Genomic DNA, 22,500 nt, shown 5'->3' with positions numbered 1-22,500 from the left:
TGTTACAACCATAGGCTTTTGAGGTAATAAATCATTATTTAACGCTGTTGATGAGTCTGTGTTGTGGAATGAAATACTCTCTGTTGTTCTTTCCAGGTTAGCGCATAATTTACTCTCTGTGACGCTAAAATACTAATCTGTATATGGTTTTTGCAGATAGGGAGAGAAGGACGGAAAATGGCTGTTTTGTTGTTGTAAAAAGTCAGTTTTGTGCAGGCCCACGTGCTCGATGAGATATTTAAAGATGACATGTTTTAAGGTGGTGGGTGAGGGGTAGCTGACATGTTTAGTGCACCGATGCTTTCTGTTTGCAGCCTTCCTTCGTTCGTTCGTTTCGTTCGTTCGTTACGTTCCCGTAACATCGGCACGGCTGACTCTGGCGGGAACTGTTGAGGCTACGCTAACCAGGAGACCGGCTAACCAGCGGACCGGCTAACCAGCGAACCGACTAACCAGCGGACCGGCTAACCAGCGAACCGACTAACCAGCATACCGGCTAAGCAGCAGCAGCAGAGATAAAGCTAAGTGCACCATGTCGTACGCACCCCGTTGACCACCGTTGTCTTTCGTATCTATGATTTCATTGGAGTAGTGACAACGTGGGGTGTGGACACCTGCACGAACTAGAGCTTTTCGAACAGAACATTCTCATTTAACTATATTTACACGGGTTCAGCGTGTTCCTATAATTTTCTACATAGTACTGGCATTTTGTCAGTGAACACTGGTTTTTTACGTGTTGAGAACGTAAAAGGAACATATTTTGAGTGAAGGCTCGAGGGAGGTGGAGAGTTTATACATAAACAGGCGTCTGAAACTTATACTTTTGTTGACTCTATTTAATTGTATGCCTGCGAGAGTGGATCGTGGTGTGGTTAGTTAATTAGTAGTAATTAACCGGTTCATAATCACCTTGAGTGATATATTGAAACGTGACAAACAAAAAGCTTGCTACAGGGACTGTCAAACATACAACGTAATACAATCAAGATGTGTTTTAGCGAGGAAGCGACCCGATTTTCACAGCAATGGGATGATAAAGGTAAAGTTAATGAAATGAAATTGAATTAAATGTAAAAGAGTCTGTGATTGCATGGTCAGATTATCGCAAAAACTGAATACACAACAGACGCTCTCATTGTTTGATTCTTGTTTTGTTCTTTTTTGCTACATATTGAACGGTTTGTTGCCCGTTAAAGCAAGTTACACGGGACGTCAGCTGACGTCCTGCAGAATGTGAAAGTGTACAAAACGTACAAGGTGTACTCACCTGGACTAGTGACAGCGTGACGAGGACAACAAAACGTACAAGGTGTACTCACCTGGACTAGTGACAGCGTGACGAGGACAACAAAACGTATAAGGTGTGGACTAGTGACAGCGTGACGAGGACAACAAAACGTACAAGGTGTACTCACCAAGACCAGTGACAGCGCCAAGAGTGCCTCCCAAGAGACCACCAAGATCCAAGCCTGCACTGGCAGAACCAGAGGCACCCAAGCCAAGGTTCAGGCCAAGCAGCCTTTTGTCCCGGGGCTTAGCTGTAGCAGGGGAAAAAAGAAGATGAAGCCAGCTTTGGAACAGTTTGTAGGAGAGTAGTATCTCTGGTTTTTTTTCTATCTCTCTCATCTGATTAAGCTCAATGGTACGAACTGCATTTTTGCATGTGTGCGGGAAAAAAAAAGATTTTAAAGAAAATACTACAGAGGACGCAGCCACAGCAGGACTTTGTTCGTCGTTTCTAATGTAATGGTTTACACCAAATAAACAGCGTAAGTGAAATCCGGCACATGGTGTACACCCACGCTTAAATCATAACGGTCCTAGGTCGTTTCACGTCGGTACCGCTGCATAACGTGAGGTATTTTGGTCAGATAAATGCGTGTAAAGGTTGATTATGCAGTTTATCCTACATACGTGAGAGAGACACCCGTGAGATAATAATCGTTCAAATCACACGTGTGTATATCATGTAAATGAGGTCATGTCAAGCAAGTCTGGCAGGGACCTGTTTTTCCACTGCTTATGATGCCAAAGTCACCGAGACAAACGTCATTATAGAAACAAAAATTGCGCTCGCTAATTACCCTCCATGAATCTTTAGAACTAACACGTCACGCCACACTTTCAGAGTGACGTTTCTTTGCTTTGACGTAATAGATTGCACGAGGCTTTAGAAGAGATCGAGGTTCCAAAACAAGCGTCTTCAATTTAGCTGCCTCGACTGCAGGACATTTTCAGTAAAATACACGTAAGTACAGTATGTAGGATAAACAGAATACTACATGGTTTGCTGTTTTGTACCAGATTTACACTCGTTGCTTTTTCAAATAGTGAACAGCTCGCTTTTGCTCGTAGTTCAATATTTAAAAAAAAAAAACCTCGTGTAAATCTGGTACGACACAGCAAGCCATGTAGTATTCTCTATTTATCACGATATTCGTCAAATACGTGTTGGATAAACTAAGATACGTTCACGTGAATGTTCACTGAACCCACATTTGAAAGACACCTATAGAGAAGTTGAAAACAGGCTGGTAATGTTCGCTCTTGCACCCTTCGCTTCAGGGAACTATTTCCATCTACTGTTTCGAGTGGGTCGATACATGGCCTTCAACAATAACTTGACCAAAAACTAAACGTCTTCCATCTTTTCCCACACATGATTTTTGTCGAGCATCCTCAACTGTATGAAAGTAACGTAATTGACTCAACCATATCTAAGTCATATAGTTATTTTAGTCCCATCTACGTGATGTAGATAACTCTACTCCATCAATGTCATGTAGATAACTCTACCTCATCCAAGTAATGTAGATAACTCTACTCCATCTAAGTAATGTAGATAACTCTACCCCATCTAAGTAATGTAGATAACTCTACCCCATCTAAGTAATGTAGATAACTCTACCCCATCTAAGTAATGTAGATAACTCTACCCCATCTAAGTAATGTAGATAACTCTACCCCATCTAAGTAATGTAGATAACTCTACCCCATATAAGTAATGTAGATAACTCTACCCCATATAAGTAATGCATTTAACTCAACCGTATCCAGGTAAGGTATTTACCGCAAACATTATCCAAGTTCTAAGTAATATAGTTAACTCAACCATATTAGGTAATGTATTTAACTCAACCGTATCTAAGTAATGTATTTACCTCAAACATATCTAAGTAATGTATTTAACTCAAACATATCTAAGTAATGTATTTACCTAAACATATCTAAGTAATATAGTTATTTTAACCTTACCTAAGTAATGTATTTAACATTTAAAACACATGCTCAGTTCGAAATCATTTTGCCCATAACAGTTATCATATAACATTCTTTTTGACAGACAAAGATTTAAATCAGTGTCATTTCAATACTCACCATCTGCACAGGATGCGGCGAGCAAGCCAAGAACAACGAGAACAGCCAAGACACGCATGATGACACTTGGTTGGTGAGGGTTTCACGAAGACGTCTTCTGAAGGATGAGTTGTGCTGGCAATGTGCACGTTGCAATCGTAGGTATCGAACATTGTTTCAACGCGGCTTTATATAGAGACCGTGTGTGGTTAGAAATAACAGTCTGGTTCCACTTCATTAGCATATTGCGCAACGTAGATCTACACGGGTTTGTTTTCCTTATGTATAGCGAAGGTGGATAAATATACAAAGAAAATGAGTTTTGTGGTCTCGTATCAAAACAGTGCTGTTTTGAGGGTACATTTGTGTATGTTAGGAAACGCTACCGTTGCTGAGCTTTGGTTCAGTTTTGTGTGTTGCATGTAGTTGACTTATTTGTACTTTGTGGGAAAGTACCGATATTATATTTTGTAAACACAATATTTATGCTTGGACGAGAATGCAGGTGAACTTTCTAGTCCTGTCAAAACAAGTTGTTTACCATGCTGTTTTAGTCGTGAGTTCGTGGCGTTCGTTCGGATTAAGTGCGTCGGCGCTTTTTGATGTACGTCATAGAGAATGTCGCTAGTTTAGTCCATGCACGGCTCGTATAATGTAGTTGTATCGTGTTCGGTCTGGAATATTCTCGAGATTGAGTATTTACTATATATGCCAGCGCGATTTGAATGTTAAAAAAGCTTCTATTTGAGTTCTGCTAGATGTGCAGTTGTATACATGTATGTAATGCTAAATAAATCCTCGAACTCAATTTGACGAGTTGTTTTCTGTTGCTGCGAAGACGGGCGACGTAAAATAAAAGAACACAACTACACGACGTTTGAGAACTTGTGGCAATCTCAAGTGTCGTGTGACAATTGGGGGCCAAGCCAAGGATCTACGTTTAACGCCAAGGGTTTTCCAGTAACAAAGACAGTCAAGACAGTCACAGGAGGTAGCCATCAATCGGGTGTATCCTGAGGGATCAGTATTGAGACTACGGAACCGTGGATTCGGTGTGACTGTGGGAAGAGTTTGGTAATCGCCGCAGCTCGATACGGTGAGCGACGCCGGAGTGTATCGGGATTACAGAGGTTAGCTGCCGTTTGGACGAGACGGACTTCGTCGCGGAGCTAGTGCATTAATACTACGAAATACGACTGAGGTACGTCGTGTACGTATCGTGAGCAGAGTGCGCCGTCACGTTAGACGAGGAGGGTGGCAGCCTGCGTCTACGAAGGTGAACAGCGACGAGAGAAGCATCGGAGGTGCAGTAGAGACTGTGTTCTTTAGAAGACTACATTCGTCTACGTTCGGGGCTGTGAAAGAATACAGACGAACGCACCGGAAAAGACCAGAATGGCTGAGTTCTGGGCAAAAGGAATTGAACTGGGACTAAAAGGCAAGCAGTTGACGGAGTTCGTCGAGTCCCAGACACGACTGCTGGCGCAGCGTGAAGAAAGACAAGCGCAGCGTGAGCGAGAAGAAAAAGAAAGACAAGCGCAGCGTGAGCGAGAAGAAAAAGAAAGACAACCGCATCGTGAAGAAAGACAAGCGCAGCGTGAGCGTGAAGAACGACAAGCGCAGCGTGAGCGTGAAGAAAGAGAAAGAGAAGCACAGCGTGAAGAAAGGAAAATGGAGCTGAAACGCGTAGAGCTCCAGATAAAAATGGAGATGAAGCGCTTAGAGCTTCAGACAGAAATGGTGCGTGTTCAAAATGAGCACGAGGCACCACGCCAAAGAGATAACCAGCAGCAAATGCTACACAGGGCATCGAAACTTCCAGCATTCACTGACGGGAAGGACCAGATCGATACTCCAGACTTCACCGGAGAAGTTGAGGCCGTCTGCCTGAAGAAGCCCTTGTACGATCTACTAATTGGGAATATTGGGGGTGCGAGACGTCCTGATGACCCTGATTTCGAATGGAGAATGGGCTCAGCTCAGCCTGCTGCTGAGAAGGAAGACCCACTGCCATTCGCGAATGAAGATATCAGCGAACTGTTACGAGATGACAGAGCAACTGTGCATCGCCGCGACCAGCCGCAGGTTGTAAGCGCTGTGACGACCAGAGCCCAGGCGAAGAAGGACAAAACAACTACGCCACTCAGGGTCACCAACAGCTCTGCAACTGCTGTCGTGGACAGGGATCAGCTGATTCAGCTACAGGAAGCTGATTCGACCTTAACAAAGTACAGGAGTCGTCCTGTCAAGGAGATGACTAAGGGCGAAGGCACTGTGCAATTTGAAGTGAAGGCCAAGATTCTGTACAGAGTGTTCCAGCACGCGAGAGTCAACGGTGGGAAGCCATTACGTCAAGTTCTGGTGCCTCAACCACTTAGGCGCCAGGTGATGGAGGTGGCCCACGACTCTATTATGGGAGGTCACCTGGGGGTCAAGAAGACATCGGACAGAATCCAGGCTGCGTTTTACTGGCCAGGACTGCATGCAGATGTGACTCGATTCTGCCGATCGTGCGATATTTGCCAGAAAACCATACCTCGAGGAAGGGTCCCGAAAGTGCCGTTGCAGAAGATGCCTTTGATCGACCGACCTTTCAAGAGGGTGGCCATTGACCTCATCGGCGAGATCAAAGCGCCAAGTGAAGCGGGTCATCGTTGGGTACTGACCCTGGTAGACTATGCAACCAGGTACCCAGAAGCCGTGCCTCTGAAGAAAATTGACACCGAGACTGTTGCCGAGGCACTTGTGGACATTTTCAGCAGAATTGGGGTTCCTGAAGAGATCCTCCCAGACCTGGGGACACAGTTTGTCTCTGAATGCATGGAAGAGGTCAACAGGCTGCTGAGCATTCGTCACTTGACTACGACACCTTATCACCCGATGTGCAATGGGCTGGTCGAAAAATTCAATGCGACGCTGAAGTCCACGCTGAAGAAACTATGCAGTGAGCAGCCAAGGCAGTGGCATCGCTACATCAATGCCTTGCTATTTGCATACAGGGAGGTGCCACAAGAGTCCACTGGATTCTCCCCGTTCGAGCTGATGTACGGGCGGACCGTGAGAGGTCCGATGCAAATACTAAAGGAATTGTGGACGAAAGATGTGGACACACCTGAAGTGAAGAACAGTTACCAGTACGTGTTCGAGTTGCGAGAGAAACTGGAGGAGACTCTCGAGATTGCGAGAGAAAACTTGAGAAAGTCTCAGGATAGCGGAAAGCACTACTACGACCGCAAAGCCGTAAACAGGAAGTTTACACCAGGTAACAAAGTGCTGATACTGCTTCCCACTGATCACAACAAACTACTGATGCAGTGGAAAGGCCCATACGAGGTTGAGGCCGTGGTAGGGATCAACGACTACAAGGTGAATGTCGGCAAGAAGTCCAAGATCTACCACGCTAACCTCCTGAAACTGTATGTGGAGAGACCTCCGGAAGCAGTACAGGTCGCAGCAAGTGTGGAAGAACCAGCCGAACTAGACGAGTTCGACGGCGAGGAACTACTGGAGTTGGGAGACCTCCACAAGAAAGAGGGAGTGGATGACGTCAAGTTAAGACCTGACCTGACAGAAGATCAGCAGAAGGAGCTGCATGATTTTATGGGCGACTTCACCCATAGGTTCTCTGATGTTCCAGGCTCTACGTCCTTGGTCGAACATGAAGTCCACCTCACATCTGACGTTCCTGTTCGCTCAAAACCATACCCTATCCCGTTTCAGGCTCGGGAATCCTTGAAGAAGGACATCGACAACATGTTGAAGATGGGGGTCATCCGTGAGTCATCATCCCCTTACTCATCTCCCGTTGTTGTTGTCAAGAAGAAAGACGGTACAAACAGGGTATGCATTGACTTCAGGAAAGTGAATAAGATCACCGTGTTTGACCCTGAACCAATGCCGACGGCGGCTGATCTGTTCCGACAGTTAACCGGCAGTAAGATCTTCTCAAAGATCGATCTCAGCAAGGGATATTGGCAAATTCCTGTGCGCGAAGAGGACATACCAAAGACCGCCTTTGCAACTCCAGACGGAACGTATGAGTGCCTGCGGATGCCTTTTGGCATGGTGAACAGTGGTGCTACCCTGAAGAGGGGAATGCGAAAAATGCTCAAAGGAATGAAGAATGTTGTGTACTACTGGGATGATCTGCTAGTCCACACGGAGACCTTTGCGGAGCATCTGGAGACTTTGAGGGAACTGTTTTCCCGCCTGACAAAAGCTAATCTGACCGTGAGACCCAGCAAGTGCATTTTGGGGACCGACAACGTTGACTTCATAGGTCATTCACTGAAGGAAGGTCAAAAGGGGCTTTTGTTGGAAAACGTCACCAAGATCCTCAATGCGCCACGTCCTGAAACCAAGAAGCAGGTGCAATCCTTCCTTGGATTGGCTGGGTACTACAGAGAGTTCATTCCAAACTTCGCCGCCATAACGGCGCCTTTGTCGGACATGACCCGAAAAGGATGCCCCAACCGAATACTCTGGGGACCAGCTCAGGAGAAGGCATACCAGACCGTGCGCGACCTGATGTCACGAGACCCGGTGCTACGCCTTCCTGATACTGCCAAAGAGTTCATCTTGCGTACAGACGCATCGGACGAAGGGATCGGCGCCATGCTGATGCAAGAGCATGGAGGTAAACCATTTCCGGTCAGCTATGCCAGCAAGAAGCTGTCAGGAGCCGAGAAGAACTACTCGACCATGGAGAAAGAGTGTTTAGCCATCGTGTGGGGAATCAAGAAATTTGAACTCTACCTCCAAGGGGTGAAATTCGTGCTTCAGACTGATCACAAACCCCTCACCTACCTGAACTCTGCGAAGTTTGTGAATAATCGTATCATGAGGTGGGTGATGTACTTGCAGAACTTTGATATGCGAGTGGAATCGATCAAGGGTTCAGACAATGTTGGAGCAGATTTTCTCAGCCGAGTATGTGAGTAAAACTGTGTTCATTCTCCAACAGACTAATGTACATACCTGGATTTCAATCTGTTATGTATACATAATATGTGTACAAGTAGCGTTTCAATGATTGAAAGAAATTAGGTAAATTTCTTCTGGTGTTGGGGGTAATGTTAGGAAACGCTACCGTTGCTGAGCTTTGGTTCAGTTTTGTGTGTTGCATGTAGTTGACTTATTTGTACTTTGTGGGAAAGTACCGATATTATATTTTGTAAACACAATATTTATGCTTGGACGAGAATGCAGGTGAACTTTCTAGTCCTGTCAAAACAAGTTGTTTACCATGCTGTTTTAGTCGTGAGTTCGTGGCGTTCGTTCGGATTAAGTGCGTCGGCGCTTTTTGATGTACGTCATAGAGAATGTCGCTAGTTTAGTCCATGCACGGCTCGTATAATGTAGTTGTATCGTGTTCGGTCTGGAATATTCTCGAGATTGAGTATTTACTATATACTAGTGGTACCCGTGCTACGCACTTTGTGTGCTGCGCATGCGATGTCATTTTGTTGGTTATGTGCTTGTGAAAATGTTGTTTGCACCCCTCCCCCCCCCCCCCCCCCCCCGCACATTATCCCGCATATAATGAATTATATTCTCTTGGTGAAAAATAAAATGTTAACCCTTACACCGGTGCAATTCTGTAACACATGTTACATAGCCACTTGTGAATTAACAGAGAGAAAAATAACAAAAAACAGTCATATAGGTTTTCGCATCAATGGGAGGTAATCGGAACTGACCAAAAAGACTGCGCGACCGCACGCGACTATACAAACAAACAAAATAAAATACAGCAGGTATGACGTTTGCATGAATCCATGATTACGTCTACATGAACAACAGTGATAAAAGTGCGCATCTCTTCCCAGCCGTGCAGCGCTTTGAAAGTTGGAAGCATTAAAATTTAAACGGGTAAAAAGCCATCGTGAAGATACGAAAAAAAGTATGACGTCTAAAATACTTAATGATTCAAACGCATAGTATAACATATGTAATTGACAACAGAAAATATATACATGGTTCACACACACAATCGAGTGCACACATCCATGCTTATTTAAAGTCATGTACACACATACATACATGGCATCAAGCAACACACAATTAAATGACACATATGGAATATGGAAAACGTATAATGGACATGAACATGGCAAGTAATTTACACCGTTAACCACTATAAAATTGATGATATATATATACCACTCACTTGCTATTCGCCTAAAAGCTTGCGGTGTGCTGTGACACATATAAGAAACCAGAAGAAAAAAGGACTTTACTTTGGCGAAAAGAGCATATGCTGCTTATTTTTGTACATAACTGCTATAACTGTATTTTTTCCGAACACTTACATGTAAACAACATAGAGATATATCTTACCATTTCACTAAGACAGCCAAAATAACGGTCAAATTAAGGGGAGATCATGATGACGTACATGTCTATGGTTGCACCGGGGGAAAATATTTAGTCGCTGGAACCTATAAGGTTGTGAAAATGTTGTTTGCACCCCTCCCCCCCCCCCCCGCACATTATCCCGCATATAATGAATTATATTCTCTTGGTGAAAAACAAAATGTTAACCCTTACACCGGTGCAATTCTGTAACACATGTTACATAGCCACTGGTGAATTAACAGAGAGAAAAATAACAAAAAACAGTCATATAGGTTTTCGCATCAATGGGAGGTAATCGGAACTGACCAAAAAGACTGCGCGACCGCACGCGACTATACAAACAAACAAAATAAAATACAGCAGGTATGACGTTTGCATGAATCCATGATTACGTCTACATGAACAACAGTGATAAAAGTGCGCATCTCTTCCCAGCCGTGCAGCGCTTTGAAAGTTGGAAGCATTAAAATTTAAACGGGTAAAAAGCCATCGTGAAGATACGAAAAAAAGTATGACGTCTAAAATACTTAATGATTCAAACGCATATGTAATTGACAACAGAAAATATATACATGGTTCACACACCCAATCGAGTGCACACATCCAATCCATGCTTATTTAAAGTCATGTACACACACACACATACATACATGGCATCAAGCAACACACCATTAAATGACACATGTGGAATATGGAAAACGTATCATGGACATGAACATGGCAAGTAATTTACACCGTTACCTACTATAAAATTGATGATATATATATACCACTCACTTGCTATTCGCCTAAAAGCTTGCGGTGTGCTGTGACACATATAAGAAACCAGAAGAAAAAAGGACTTTACTTTGGCGAAAAGAGCATATGCTGCTTATTTTTGTACATAACTGCTATAACTGTATTTTTTCCGAACACTTACATGTAAACAACATAGAGATATATCTTACCATTTCACTAAGACAGCCAAAATAACGGTCAAATTAAGGGGAGATCATGATGACGTACATGTCTATGGTTGCACCGGGGGAAAATATTTAGTCGCTGGAACCTATAAGGTTATACGGCGACTTATCAGGTGATAATGTTTCGAACTTATCTTTTAAAAATTAAGTAAACAAATCTATGGAATATTTTGGAGTTCCATTAACAGATAAACAGATCTATCTATCTTCTTATTATTTTAGGTTCGTCTGGGGTAGAGAAATAAAACACACAGCTAGGTTCGTCTGAGGTGCGGTCGCGTGTTTAGTCGAACCGAAAGTTGAAGAAGAACCAATCACAGATCTCTTTCGCCGCGATGTCAAAGTTCAGGTCAAAGTTCACTGTTGTCTGCTCAAATTTGCGAGACAAACCTCTTCAAACTTTGTTCGTGGACAAAATTGGAAGTCGGGACCTAGCGGAATCGATTTCCTGGGTCACGTTAGCATGGTAACCGAAGGAGAAGGCACAAATCCGCGCGGTTTGGTCACAGGAATCGAAAAACCACCGAAAACCCTACCAGTATTATATAGTAGATGCCAGCGCGATTTGAATGTTAAAAAAGCTTCTATTTGAGTTCTGCTAGATGTGCAGTTGTATGTATGTAATGCTAAATAAATCCTCGAACTCAATTTGACGAGTTGTTTTCTGTTGCTGCGAAGACGGGCGACGTAGAATAAAAGAACACAACTACACGACGTTTGAGAACTTGTGGCAATCTCAAGTGTCGTGTAACAGTGTAAAACAATGCGTTATATAGTTCTAATAGAGACAGTGTGTCATTAGAAACAACAGTGTGATTCCACTTCATTAGCATACGGCATAACGTAGATCTACAGGGTTTTGTTTTTCTTGTGAATTCTGAAGATGGATAAATACACAAAGATAATGTGGGTAGTAGTATCGTACGCAAACAGTATTGTTTTCGGGATACAGCTGCGTAAAACTAAGCGCCGTGGAGAAACATACCTCAAATAACAGACACGGTGTATCGTAACCGTTATTCTGAATAAAAACTGCTTTCGTTGTTTTGACTACATTATGCACATTTTCCCTCTCTCACTGTATCTCTCCCTGTCTCTGTCTGTCTGTCTGTTTCTCTGTCTGTCTGTTTCCCTCTCTCCCTGTCTCTCTCTGTCTGTCTGTTTCTCTGTCTGTCTGTTTTTCTCTCTCATTGTATCTCTCCCGGTCTCTCTCTGTCTGTCTTTCTCTCCCTGTTTGTCTCTATCTCCCTCTCTCTCTCCCTCACTCTCATTGGCTTTCCCCCGCCCTCTCTCTCTCTCTCTCTCTCTTTCTCTCTCTCTCTCTGATTGCCTACACTACGATCGAGTATACGAAACCATAACATAAGTAAACCTAAATGTCGCATAGCTCTGTATCGTATAATGCATGCGCATGCGCTATGCCTTCCTACGCTTGCGGTTTCCTGAATAAACCACTGAAAACATGAACAACATGTTTTGCCTTTGTGTCAACAAATAACATTATATGGTGGCAGCGGAAAAGGTAACAAGCAGCAGATCCAGTCCCCGTGAGTGTGCATCTAGTTAGAAGCCTACAATCGGACTTTTTTGGGCTGAATACACTGTTGTGTTGTTAGTAATAGCCTCTTCGCTCGAGCACGTGTTCGCGACCGTTACACAGATTACGGTTAGGAAAAGTCGTCTCCATATCATGTCTTCAAAACAAGTTCCCGAGATGGTATGGGACAGTGAAAACGTCGCAGAGTCTTTCAAAATGTTCAAGCAAAGACTAGAACTGTATTTTATCACAAAGAAGGTGCCGAAAGAGAATGAGGTTGCCCACATACTCCTCCAAATTGGTGAAAAAGGCCTTCGCATGTACAATGCTATGACCCTCACAGATGAAGAAAAGAAGAGCTCCAAGATTGTTTTCCAAAAATTGAGTGAACAGATCGAACCAGCTGAACACTTTCGTGTGAGCAGGCTCAAACTCATGAGCATGAGGCAGGCCAAATCAGAGTCACTCGATAATTTTGTGACAAGGGCGCAGCTCCAGGCACAGAAGTGTGTTTTTGACGCTGCAGCAGAAGTGGAGGAGAGACTGATAGAATTGATCATCTCGAGCACACCCATTGAAGAATTCCAAAGGAAACTCCTGGAACAAGAGAAGGGTGTCAAGTTGGCTGATGTGGTAAAGATGGGTCGCACGTTCGAGGCTACTGCATCACATGTAGAGCAGCTACAAACAATGGCCGGCTCTGCCAGTATCAGTACCATTAAGTCTAACAACCGTCCCTCTCAAACCCATCCTACCTGCAGAAACTGTGGCGGACGACACAAACCACGAGAATGCCCAGCCCATGGTGTTACCTGCCATGCCTGCGGCAAAAATAATCACTTTGCCAAAGTTTGCCGTTCCGAGCAACACCAGTCTCCATGCATCCCTTCACATGGACGCGGGCAACGACGTGGCGGATCAAGCAGCCGCGGTGGAGGACATCACCGGAGGTCAGAAGCGAAAATCAAGGCGATGCAGGCGGAAATCGACGAAGAGAACTTCGACGAACTAACTTTTAGTCCGGTCGTCATCTCTTCAGTCTCTTCAACGCCCCAACAACGTGACGAAGCATTCGTCAGACTCAAAACACAACTTCCACGTAGAGCCGGACAACACAACGTCATCGTCAAGGTCGACACAGGTGCACAGGGGAACACACTGCCCCTGCGCATGTTTAGAGACATGTTCCCTGATCTACTGACAAAGGAGGGGACACCTATCAACAAGATCTTGAAAGAGAAAGGCGGCACGAAGCTGACTGCCTATAACGGCACAGACATTTCCTGCCTTGGTAAGATTACGTTTCCCTGTCGCTACAGAGGCGAGTGGCAGGAAACGGGGTTCTACATTGTAGATGTAGAGGGACCAGCCATCATTGGGTTGCCGTCGTGCGAAAAGTTGAGAATCGTGACACTGCACTGCAGCATTTCAGCGTCACCCCCAGCAGCTAAGGACAAGATCACCTGTGTCCAAGACCTGCTGAAAGACAATCCGGAGCAGTTTGACAAAATTGGCAAGATGCCTGGCCCTGTCAAACTTGTGGTGGATCCAGACGTCCCGCCACACATTGACGCACCAAGGAAAACTCCAATCGCTCTCAGAGACGCGATCAAAGAAGAGCTCGACAGCATGGTAGAAAGTGGGGTGATCAGAAAGGTGACAGAGCCGACGGACTGGGTGTCCAGTCTCGCCTACTCCAAGAAGCGGTCGGGAAAGCTTAGAATCTGCCTTGACCCCCGTCATCTCAACCTCGCACTGAAACGCCCACACCACAAGATTCCGACCATTGAAGAGCTGACGCATCAGTTCTGTGGAAGTCGCTACTTTTCCAAGCTAGACGCCAAGAGTGGCTACTGGTCAGTTCAGCTCGATAAAGAAAGCCAGCTCTTGACGACGTTCCAGACTCCCTATGGCAGATATTGCTTCTCCAGACTTCCATTTGGTCTCAAGGTCAGCCAAGATATTTTCCAGCTTAAAATGGATCAGATCCTTGAAAACGTGAAAGGAGCCACCGGCATCTCAGACGATGTTGTAGTCTACGGCAAGACAGAAGAAGAGCACGACGAAAGCCTGTGCAACCTAATGAAAGCCGCAGCAGAGAATGGATTGGTTTTCAACTCGAAGAAGTGTACCATCAAGACGCAGTCCATCACATTTTTCGGCGCAACATACACTCCGGAAGGCGTGCATCCTGATCCTGACAAGGTCAACGACCTGAAAGCCATGCCAGCGCCGACGTCCAAAAAGGAACTGCAAGAGTTCCTTGGATTTGTGACATACATGTCGCCATTCATCAACAACCTGGCCGAGAAAGCAGCTGCACTCAGAGAACTCATCAAGAAAGACTCAGTATTCATCTGGGGTGAACACCATCAAAAGTGCTTCCAGGCCCTAAAGGATGCAGTCTCAGAGGATGCCACGCTGGTCTACTTTGACACAAGTGCTACACCAACACTGGAGACAGACGCCAGCATCAAGGGTCTTGGCGTAACACTGCTCCAGCAGGGAAAGCCGATAGCATATGCATCAAAGACGCTGACGGACGCTGAAACGCGATACGCCTGTATTGAGCGAGAACTTTTGGCCATCGTCTACGGGGTTGAACGATTTCACACCTACCTATACGGTCAGAAATTCCTCGTCAAAACGGATCACAAACCACTGGTTATGATCCTCAACAAACCTCTCGTCAGAGCACCCCCAAGACTGCAGCGAATGCTCCTCAGACTACAACAGTATGATTTTACAATCGAATATAAACCCGGCAAGGACATGACAGTAGCAGACACACTGTCCAGACTGCCGAGCCCTGGCAACGTCAAGACCATTGATCTCGACCTCACTGTTGGCCAGGTCAGATTCAGCACGGAGAGAACCAAGTCACTCCAAGAGGAAACCAAACATGACCCGACTCTGAGCAAGCTTATCCCAACAATCATCAACGGATGGCCAGACACCATACAAGAAGTCCCCGAACCGATTCGCAGTTTTTGGTCATTCCGAGACGAACTTTCTGTGGAGGACGGAATCGTACTCAAAGGTGATCGTGTGGTCATTCCGCTAAACCTCCAGCAAGAGATGCTGAGACAACTGCACGCAGCCCACCAAGGGATAGAGAAGACCAGACTAAGGGCACGAGCCTCGGTGTACTGGCAAGGTATCTCAAAGGACATCGAAAAACTGACATCTCAATGCCCCATCTGCCAGGAGCACCAAAAGAACCAAGTGCCGGAAACACTCAATCCTCATGAGATTCCGACACAGCCCTGGGAAGTCTTGGGTGTAGACTTCTTTGCAGTGGACAACACCCAACACATCCTCGTCGCTGATTATTACAGCAAGTTCTTCGTCTGCAGGAAACTCCCAAACGACTACACCTGCAAGACCACCATCGCAGTGATGAAGCAGATATTTGCCGAGCACGGAATTCCCAAAACGCTCAAATCGGACAACGGGCCCCAGTTTTCGGCAAAAGCATTTCAAGAGTTCGCCAAGGAGTGGTGTTTTGACCATGTCACTTCTTCCCCCATCTACCCCAAGTCAAATGGCTTCATTGAGAGACAGGTGCAGACAGTAAAGCAAGCTCTCATCAAGGCAAAACAGGACGGCAGTGACCCTGACCTTACCCTATTGTGCCTTCGCACAACTCCAGTTTCCCCCAAAATTCCTAGTCCCTCAGAGCTGATCACCGGAAGAAAACCTCGTGGAAATCTTCCTACTCGACACACCGGAAATCCAACCGACGACCTCATTCGCGAAAGACTACAGCACCGCCAAGACAACCAGAAGTCATACCACGACACCAAGGCTAAGGACTTGCCACAACTGACCCCAGGCCAGCACGTCAGATTCCAAGACCAACCTTCAAGCAAATGGAAGGAAGCGGTGGTCAAAGAGAAATGTCAGGAACCAAGGTCATACCTGATAGAAACACCAACCGGAAGAATAATGAGAAGAAACAGAGTCAACATCAGAAACTCGCCACAGCAACAATTAACTGAAAACACAGACTCGCCGGTTGCTGATAAAACTCCGACTCCAGTCAACGCTTCAGTCAACACTCCAGCCGACACCCCAGTCAGAGCCCCAGTAAATAACACAGCATCTCCAACTGTCAACAACCCAGCTGCACCCTCACCAGCAGCAGCACCAGAGCCATCTGCTGTGTTCACTCGTAGTGGTAGAAAGATCAACCAACCTGTTAGATATAAAGAATAAACCCATGGCCTGTGCACAAGTAGACAGCATGTGTAGCTAGGCTGTTCTATTTGTCTAGTATCTGCCAAAGTATGAGCAGTTGTGTTTAAAGTTGGTAGAAGCATTAGTATGCTTTTAGTTGTGAAATTCATGGCCTGTTATAGGTGAACAGCATGTGTATGTAGGCTGTCACACCTGTATGTAAGTAACCGTGTAGCAGGTTACACATTATAGTGCATAGCAGCTGGATATTCCATATCTTTTTGTTATCTGACCACAGCCAGCTGAACAATCCAAAGACAGTTCCAGAAGATGTCATCATATGTGCCAAAGACAATTTTAGTCAAATCGTGTTTCCAGCATGTTTACCTGAAGCAACTATGTAATGTTAATAATACAAACTTGTAACATGAACACTCCAAAGCTGAAAACAGACTCAGAAATGTTCAACAATATTGTGTGCTCTTGATGTATGAACATTGAAATAGGAAAGACATTTGTTTGAAACAATCCAGCATAACTCCCTGTATGGAATTTTTATCTTGGAAAGGGAGATGTAATATGATTGCCTACACTACGATCGAGTATACGAAACCATAACATAAGTAAACCTAAATGTCGCATAGCTCTGTATCGTATAATGCACGCGCATGCGCTATGCCTTCCTACGCTTGCGGTTTCCTGAATAAACCACTGAAAACATGAACAACATGTTTTGCCTTTGTGTCAACAAATAACATTATACCCCCCCCTCTCTCTCTCTCCCCCATGGCAGGGTCGTAATGACAGCAACAGCCACATGCCACTAGTCAACCGAGACAACAGACACCGTCTCGTTAGTGGACCAGCCTCTTCATTCGAAAGCCCCCCGGGCTTGCCCCTCTCGCCGCCGCCTTACTGGTGGCATACAGAGAGGCGACTTCACCCCCAGCCCTGGCCTGGGCCACACCCCTTCTCCCCTCATGGGAGCGCTGTGTTCCCCTTGGGGTATGGCTGTCCACCACCTGCCTTCCCGCAACACTACCCCTACCAGGGCGGCGTGATGACCTCTACACTTGTTTAGGTGATCATTCATCAGTCTGTGTGACTTCGAAAGAGAGTATGTTCCGAATGAAAACAATGAATTGTGTGTGTGTGTGTGTGTGTGTGTGTGTGTGTGTGTGTGTGTGTGTGTGTGTGTGTGTGTGTGTGTGTGCGTGCGAGAGCGTAACTATGCGTGTGCGAATACCACTATGTATGATGTGTGTTTATGTGTGCGTGCGTGCGTGCGTGCGCGCGCGCGTGTATGTCTGTGTGTGTGTGTGTGTGTGTGTGTGTGTGTGTGTGCGTGTGTGTGTGTGTGTGTGTGTGTGTGTGTGTGCGTGTGTGTGTGTGGGAAACAGAAAGAGAAAGACTCATAACAAATATACCAATACCAGTATTCGTTTAAATGTGCGAATTCAAATGCTCGTGGCCATTGACTATCGGAGAGATTCCTTAATAACCAAGTGTGTGCCCTCTCTGCAGTGTGTAGTGTGCATCTTGTCCTATCGAAAGGGCCAGATGCTAAACGGTGACATTGTCGATATTGTGTGTGTAGTTTTAAAACTACAGTGTTATAGTGCGACCCTTGACCGTGTTCAATCAAAAGTGACCCGAAGACTGTGAATTTACACTTTCTCCAACGTGTGAAACCTTTCTTCTTATACTTTGAGAAGTCAGGTTGATAATAACTGTGTGCTTGTGTCTACTGATCTAGTCACAAGCTGTGTCGTTATTCGCGATCATCCACGTTCAAGTGTCTCATTGTTTGACAACAGTCTTCAACTGAAAGTACGAATATTAACTTTACCACCACTTTTGGACAGTCTCGGAGACGTCGCCCTTTGCTTATTGATTGTTGTAGTCTGCGATCACTATTACAGTATCACTTTTTACTTACTTATTTACTTAGTATTAATGAGTAACTTACTTCTTCGTTCAAAGTAGTTAATTGTCTCCTTTTTCATATTTCTATTCCTTTTTGATAACATATTTTGTGTTTCTTAATTGCTTTTTCTCTCTCGTTTGCTATTTACTTTTAGTTTGCTTATTTTGTACCAAGATATTTCAGTAGATCTATATATCGATTCATTTTAACGCTCAGGAGTTAGAACGCTGTTGTACTTATAGTTTCACGATGAGCAGCTGTCTAAATGCATGGCCCACTAAAGAGGGTTTTCGCGTGGGACACCTGAATATAAACCATGCAATTAACAAAATGACTGACATATCTACTATGCTTTTAAATTCTGGTTCAAGCTTTCACGTTTTTGGGTTTTCAGAATCCAGATTATCTCACCAGATTTCAGATTCTGATGTTGCTATTCCTGGTTACAATGTATTACGACGAGACCCACAGCAAAGTAAAGAAACTGGTTTGCTATTGTACATAAGCGAATCAGTTAGTTATACACGATTAACACACCTTGAGCAGTTTGTGGAATCGGTGTGGATAGAAATTAAGTTGAAAAGAGCACCTCCACTCCTTATAGGTTTCTGTTATAGAAATCCTGCAGAGCGAGCAAACTGGTCAGATAATTTTACACAGATGTTAGATGCAGTCTTGCTTGAATCAAAGGAAATAATTATGTTAGGTGACTTTAATATTAATTTGTTAAAACAGAACAAAATGTGGCTTGATATGCTTAACCTCTATAATCTCAAACAAATAGTATGCACACCTACGAGAGTCACAGCAACCACCAGCACTCTGATAGATCATATTTATGTGACTGATCACCGTAACATTGTTGAATGTTGTGTTCCAGCTAGTGGTTGCAGCGATCACTTTCCCATTTGTCTAACGTGGTCGAGAAAGGGTATAAAAATTCCTAAAGCTGGCCACAAGACAATAAAATATAGATCCTTTTCTCAATTCAACGAAGACACATTTCTCCGTGACCTCTGTAATTCCTCTCTCCCTGAGGTTTATAATCATACGAATCCTGATGCTGCTCTAACGCACTGGCTGAATGCCTTCACTAACATTTATGATCGACATGCTCCATGGAGAATTACTAAGAGAGTCAAACACATAGTGAAACCTAAGTGGTTTGATGATGAATTACAAGATGCAATTGATCATCGTGATTTTTTAAAGTCAATCGGTAAAGAAGAGGAGTATAGAGAACAGAGAAATAAAGTTAATTCAATGAAACGATTAAAAAAAAGAAAGTATTTTCAAGACCTTGCTTCTTCAAAACAAAATTCAAAGAACATTTGGAAAGCAATAAATGAACTTACAAATAAAACGACTGCACCTACTTCAAGTTGCCTAAAGGACATATCACCTGATGATTTAAACACACATTTTTCCAAAATAGCTGAAAAGGTTATTATAAACGATAAAACAACCTTAAATAAATTGGAAGTTTTGGAAGACTTCTGTAAATCAAAACAAATTTCATCTCAGTTAAATATTCCTCCGCTTACGGTGCCTGAAGTATTTCACGCACTCACTCATTTAAAGCAAACGGGTACCCGGGGAATAGACGGGCTTGATGGAAGGATTCTAAAGTTATCAGCCCCTGTAATTTCTGACACCCTCACTTACATTTATAATCTCTGTTTAGAACAAAACTATTTCCAATAGCCCTCAAGCAGGCTAAAATCATTCCTCTGTTTAAATCTGGCGAAAAGAAAGACCCCTCAAATTATAGGCCGATTTCTATACTGTCAGTATTATCAAAACCACTGGAACGACATATAAACAAACACCTATTATCGCACTTTGACCACAATCAATTATTTCACCCTAACCAGTCTGGATTTAGAGCTCATCACTCCTGTCACACTGCCTTAGTCTCTCTTGTTGATCAGTGGTTGGAAAGGATCAACGATAATGAATTTTGTGGAGCTGTTTTTGTAGATTTTGCCAAAGCTTTTGATGTAATTGACCACAAGTTGTTACTGAGGAAACTCACATTGTATGGACTCGGGATTGATTCTGTTGAACTTATAACTTCTTTTCTTAGTGACAGGCAACAGGCTGTATACGCAAACGCCTCAGCATCAAGTATGCAGGATGTACGATATGGCGTACCACAAGGGTCAGTTTTAGGCCCTCTCCTCTTCTCTATATACATAAATGACCTTCCCCTTCACATTGAGAATTTATGTGAACTTTTTGCAGATGACACAACCATACATTCTAGTAACACCAATTTAAGTCGTTTATCAGAAGCACTGCAAGAAAGTTTAAACCAGTTGAGTGAATGGACTGAGCTAAATCACATGTCCCTTAACCCCCAAAAAACAAAAAGCATGATAATAACAACTAGGCAAAAACGCCAGAACATAACCTCAATATTTCACGATCTAACGGTTAATGATAAACTTGTTGAAAAAGTCGACCATCATAAAGTGACCATTGATAACAACCTGTCTTGGTCACACCACATCGAACAACTGTCTAAACAAGTGTCCAAGAAGGTTTATCTATTATCTAGAATCAAGCACTTTCTGAATTTGGAAGCCAGGAAATTATTCTTTAATGCTCATATTCAGTCTGTTATTGACTACGCGTCTACCTTGTGGGACTTGGCAAGTGAAAATTCATTCAAACCACTAATTAGATTACATAAACGAGCGCTTAAAGTAGTCTTATTAAAGAAAACAACCCTATCTGAGTTAGACTACATGAACTCAGGCATTCTTCCTCTGAAGGCAAGGCTAAGTTATAATAAAGGTACCCTTATGCATAAAATTATTCATGGATGTGTACCTCAAACCATATTTTCCAAATTCACGTTAAAAACTTCACGCCAATTGATGAGACTGAACATGCCTCTGCCTAGGATTGACCTATTCAAATCTAGTTTAGTCTATTCAGGTAGCAGTCTCTGGAACACTCTTCCGACAATCCTGCGGCAAACTAGCAGCACACACGTTTTTAAGACCAGATATACGTCTTATCTCATGAAGTCTAAATAAACATCTGTTGTCGCTAGAATGGTTGTTAAAACCAACAACCGGTGCTTTTTAACAATGTATTATTATTTTTATATACCCTGATTTTTTCGAATGCAGTGTATGTCAATGGGCATGGCATTTACAGCTTTGTTGCGTCAGTGCAATCTACTCTATAATTCTTAACTCATGTCAAATGAACTTACATTTTTCATTTAAGCAATGTATTGTATGTAAATTGATTTATTATTATTCCTATTATTCCTGGGCACATCCACACCTGACGGTTTGAATGCGAAAATGTGATGTACTTGTATTCCCCAACATACTGTGGATTTACGGTACGTGTGTGTGTGTGTGTGTGTTTGTGTGTGAATGTGTGTGTGTGTGTATGTGTGCGTGTGCGTGCGTACGTTTTTCCCCCCTCCCCCCCCCCCCACTCCCTTTTTTTTTTTTTTTTTTTTTTTTTCTTTCTTTCCCCCCCCCCCCCCCCCCCTTTATGAATGTGTATCACTTTTAGTCTAGTATGCCTGTGCCCTTGACATCATCCAACCACTTCTCTCCCCTTTCATTCATTTCCGTTCCTGGAGTTCCTTCCCTTTTTTGCGTGTTTCCCCTCCATTTTCGTTCAAACCTTGTTCGTTCCGTGTTGCGTCTGCTTTTTGTTGTCTTTTGTGTTCTTGTTTTTCCTGATGAAGCTTCCATAAGCGAAAATTCGTACCGTCTTGTCCCGTTCTTGTATTGGTGAGTACAGTATTCCTTTGTTTTTTAACTTTGTTCATCTTACCACAGTCACTTCGTTGTTTAGATGTAAATTGATGATATGTTCTTACTTTCATTTTATTATAATCATGTAGCAGTAGTTTTCCTTACTTGCTTATTCTTTAGCAATTTTAGACTAGTCCCTCTTTAGGGCGAGGGCCAGATGTAAAAAAGCAGATCACTGCTTACTCTATTACCCTCGTAAAATAAAGAATTGTTCTTGTTGTTCTTGTCCCCCTCTCTCTCTCTCTCTTATTTTTCTCTTTTTTATTTCATTTTATAGTTAGTCCCTCTTTAGGGCGAGGGCTGGATGTAAAAAAACAGATCACTGCTTAATTTATTACCCTCGTTAAATAAAGAATTGTCGTTGTCGTTGTCTCTCTCTGTCTCTCTCTC

The 22,500-nt window shown here is 43.7% G+C and overlaps 2 protein-coding genes across 2 annotated transcripts in view; one reads left to right on the top strand and one right to left on the bottom strand.

The window, feature by feature from the left end:
• The window catches only part of LOC138963021 (uncharacterized), a 6,987-nt gene extending 3,446 nt beyond the window's left edge, over positions 1-3,541 (bottom strand). Inside the window, exons 1-2 of the mRNA XM_070334994.1 lie at positions 3,382-3,541; positions 1,419-1,541 (exon numbers count right to left, since the gene is read on the bottom strand). Of these exons, the coding sequence (XP_070191095.1) occupies positions 1,419-1,541; positions 3,382-3,439 (181 nt within the window). The 5' untranslated portion in view covers positions 3,440-3,541. The remainder of the gene's footprint in view (positions 1-1,418; positions 1,542-3,381) is intronic.
• LOC138963018 (uncharacterized) overlaps positions 1-22,500 on the top strand; it is a 64,507-nt gene that overhangs the window by 29,990 nt on the left and 12,017 nt on the right. The window lies entirely within an intron of this gene.

The sequence above is a fragment of the Littorina saxatilis genome, linkage group LG3 (genome assembly GCF_037325665.1).
Source record: "Littorina saxatilis isolate snail1 linkage group LG3, US_GU_Lsax_2.0, whole genome shotgun sequence".
NCBI classification, from domain to species: Eukaryota; Metazoa; Mollusca; class Gastropoda; order Littorinimorpha; family Littorinidae; genus Littorina; species Littorina saxatilis.
The sequence above is the reverse complement of the archived record's forward strand: the minus strand, read 5'-3'. Positions and strand labels throughout refer to the sequence as shown.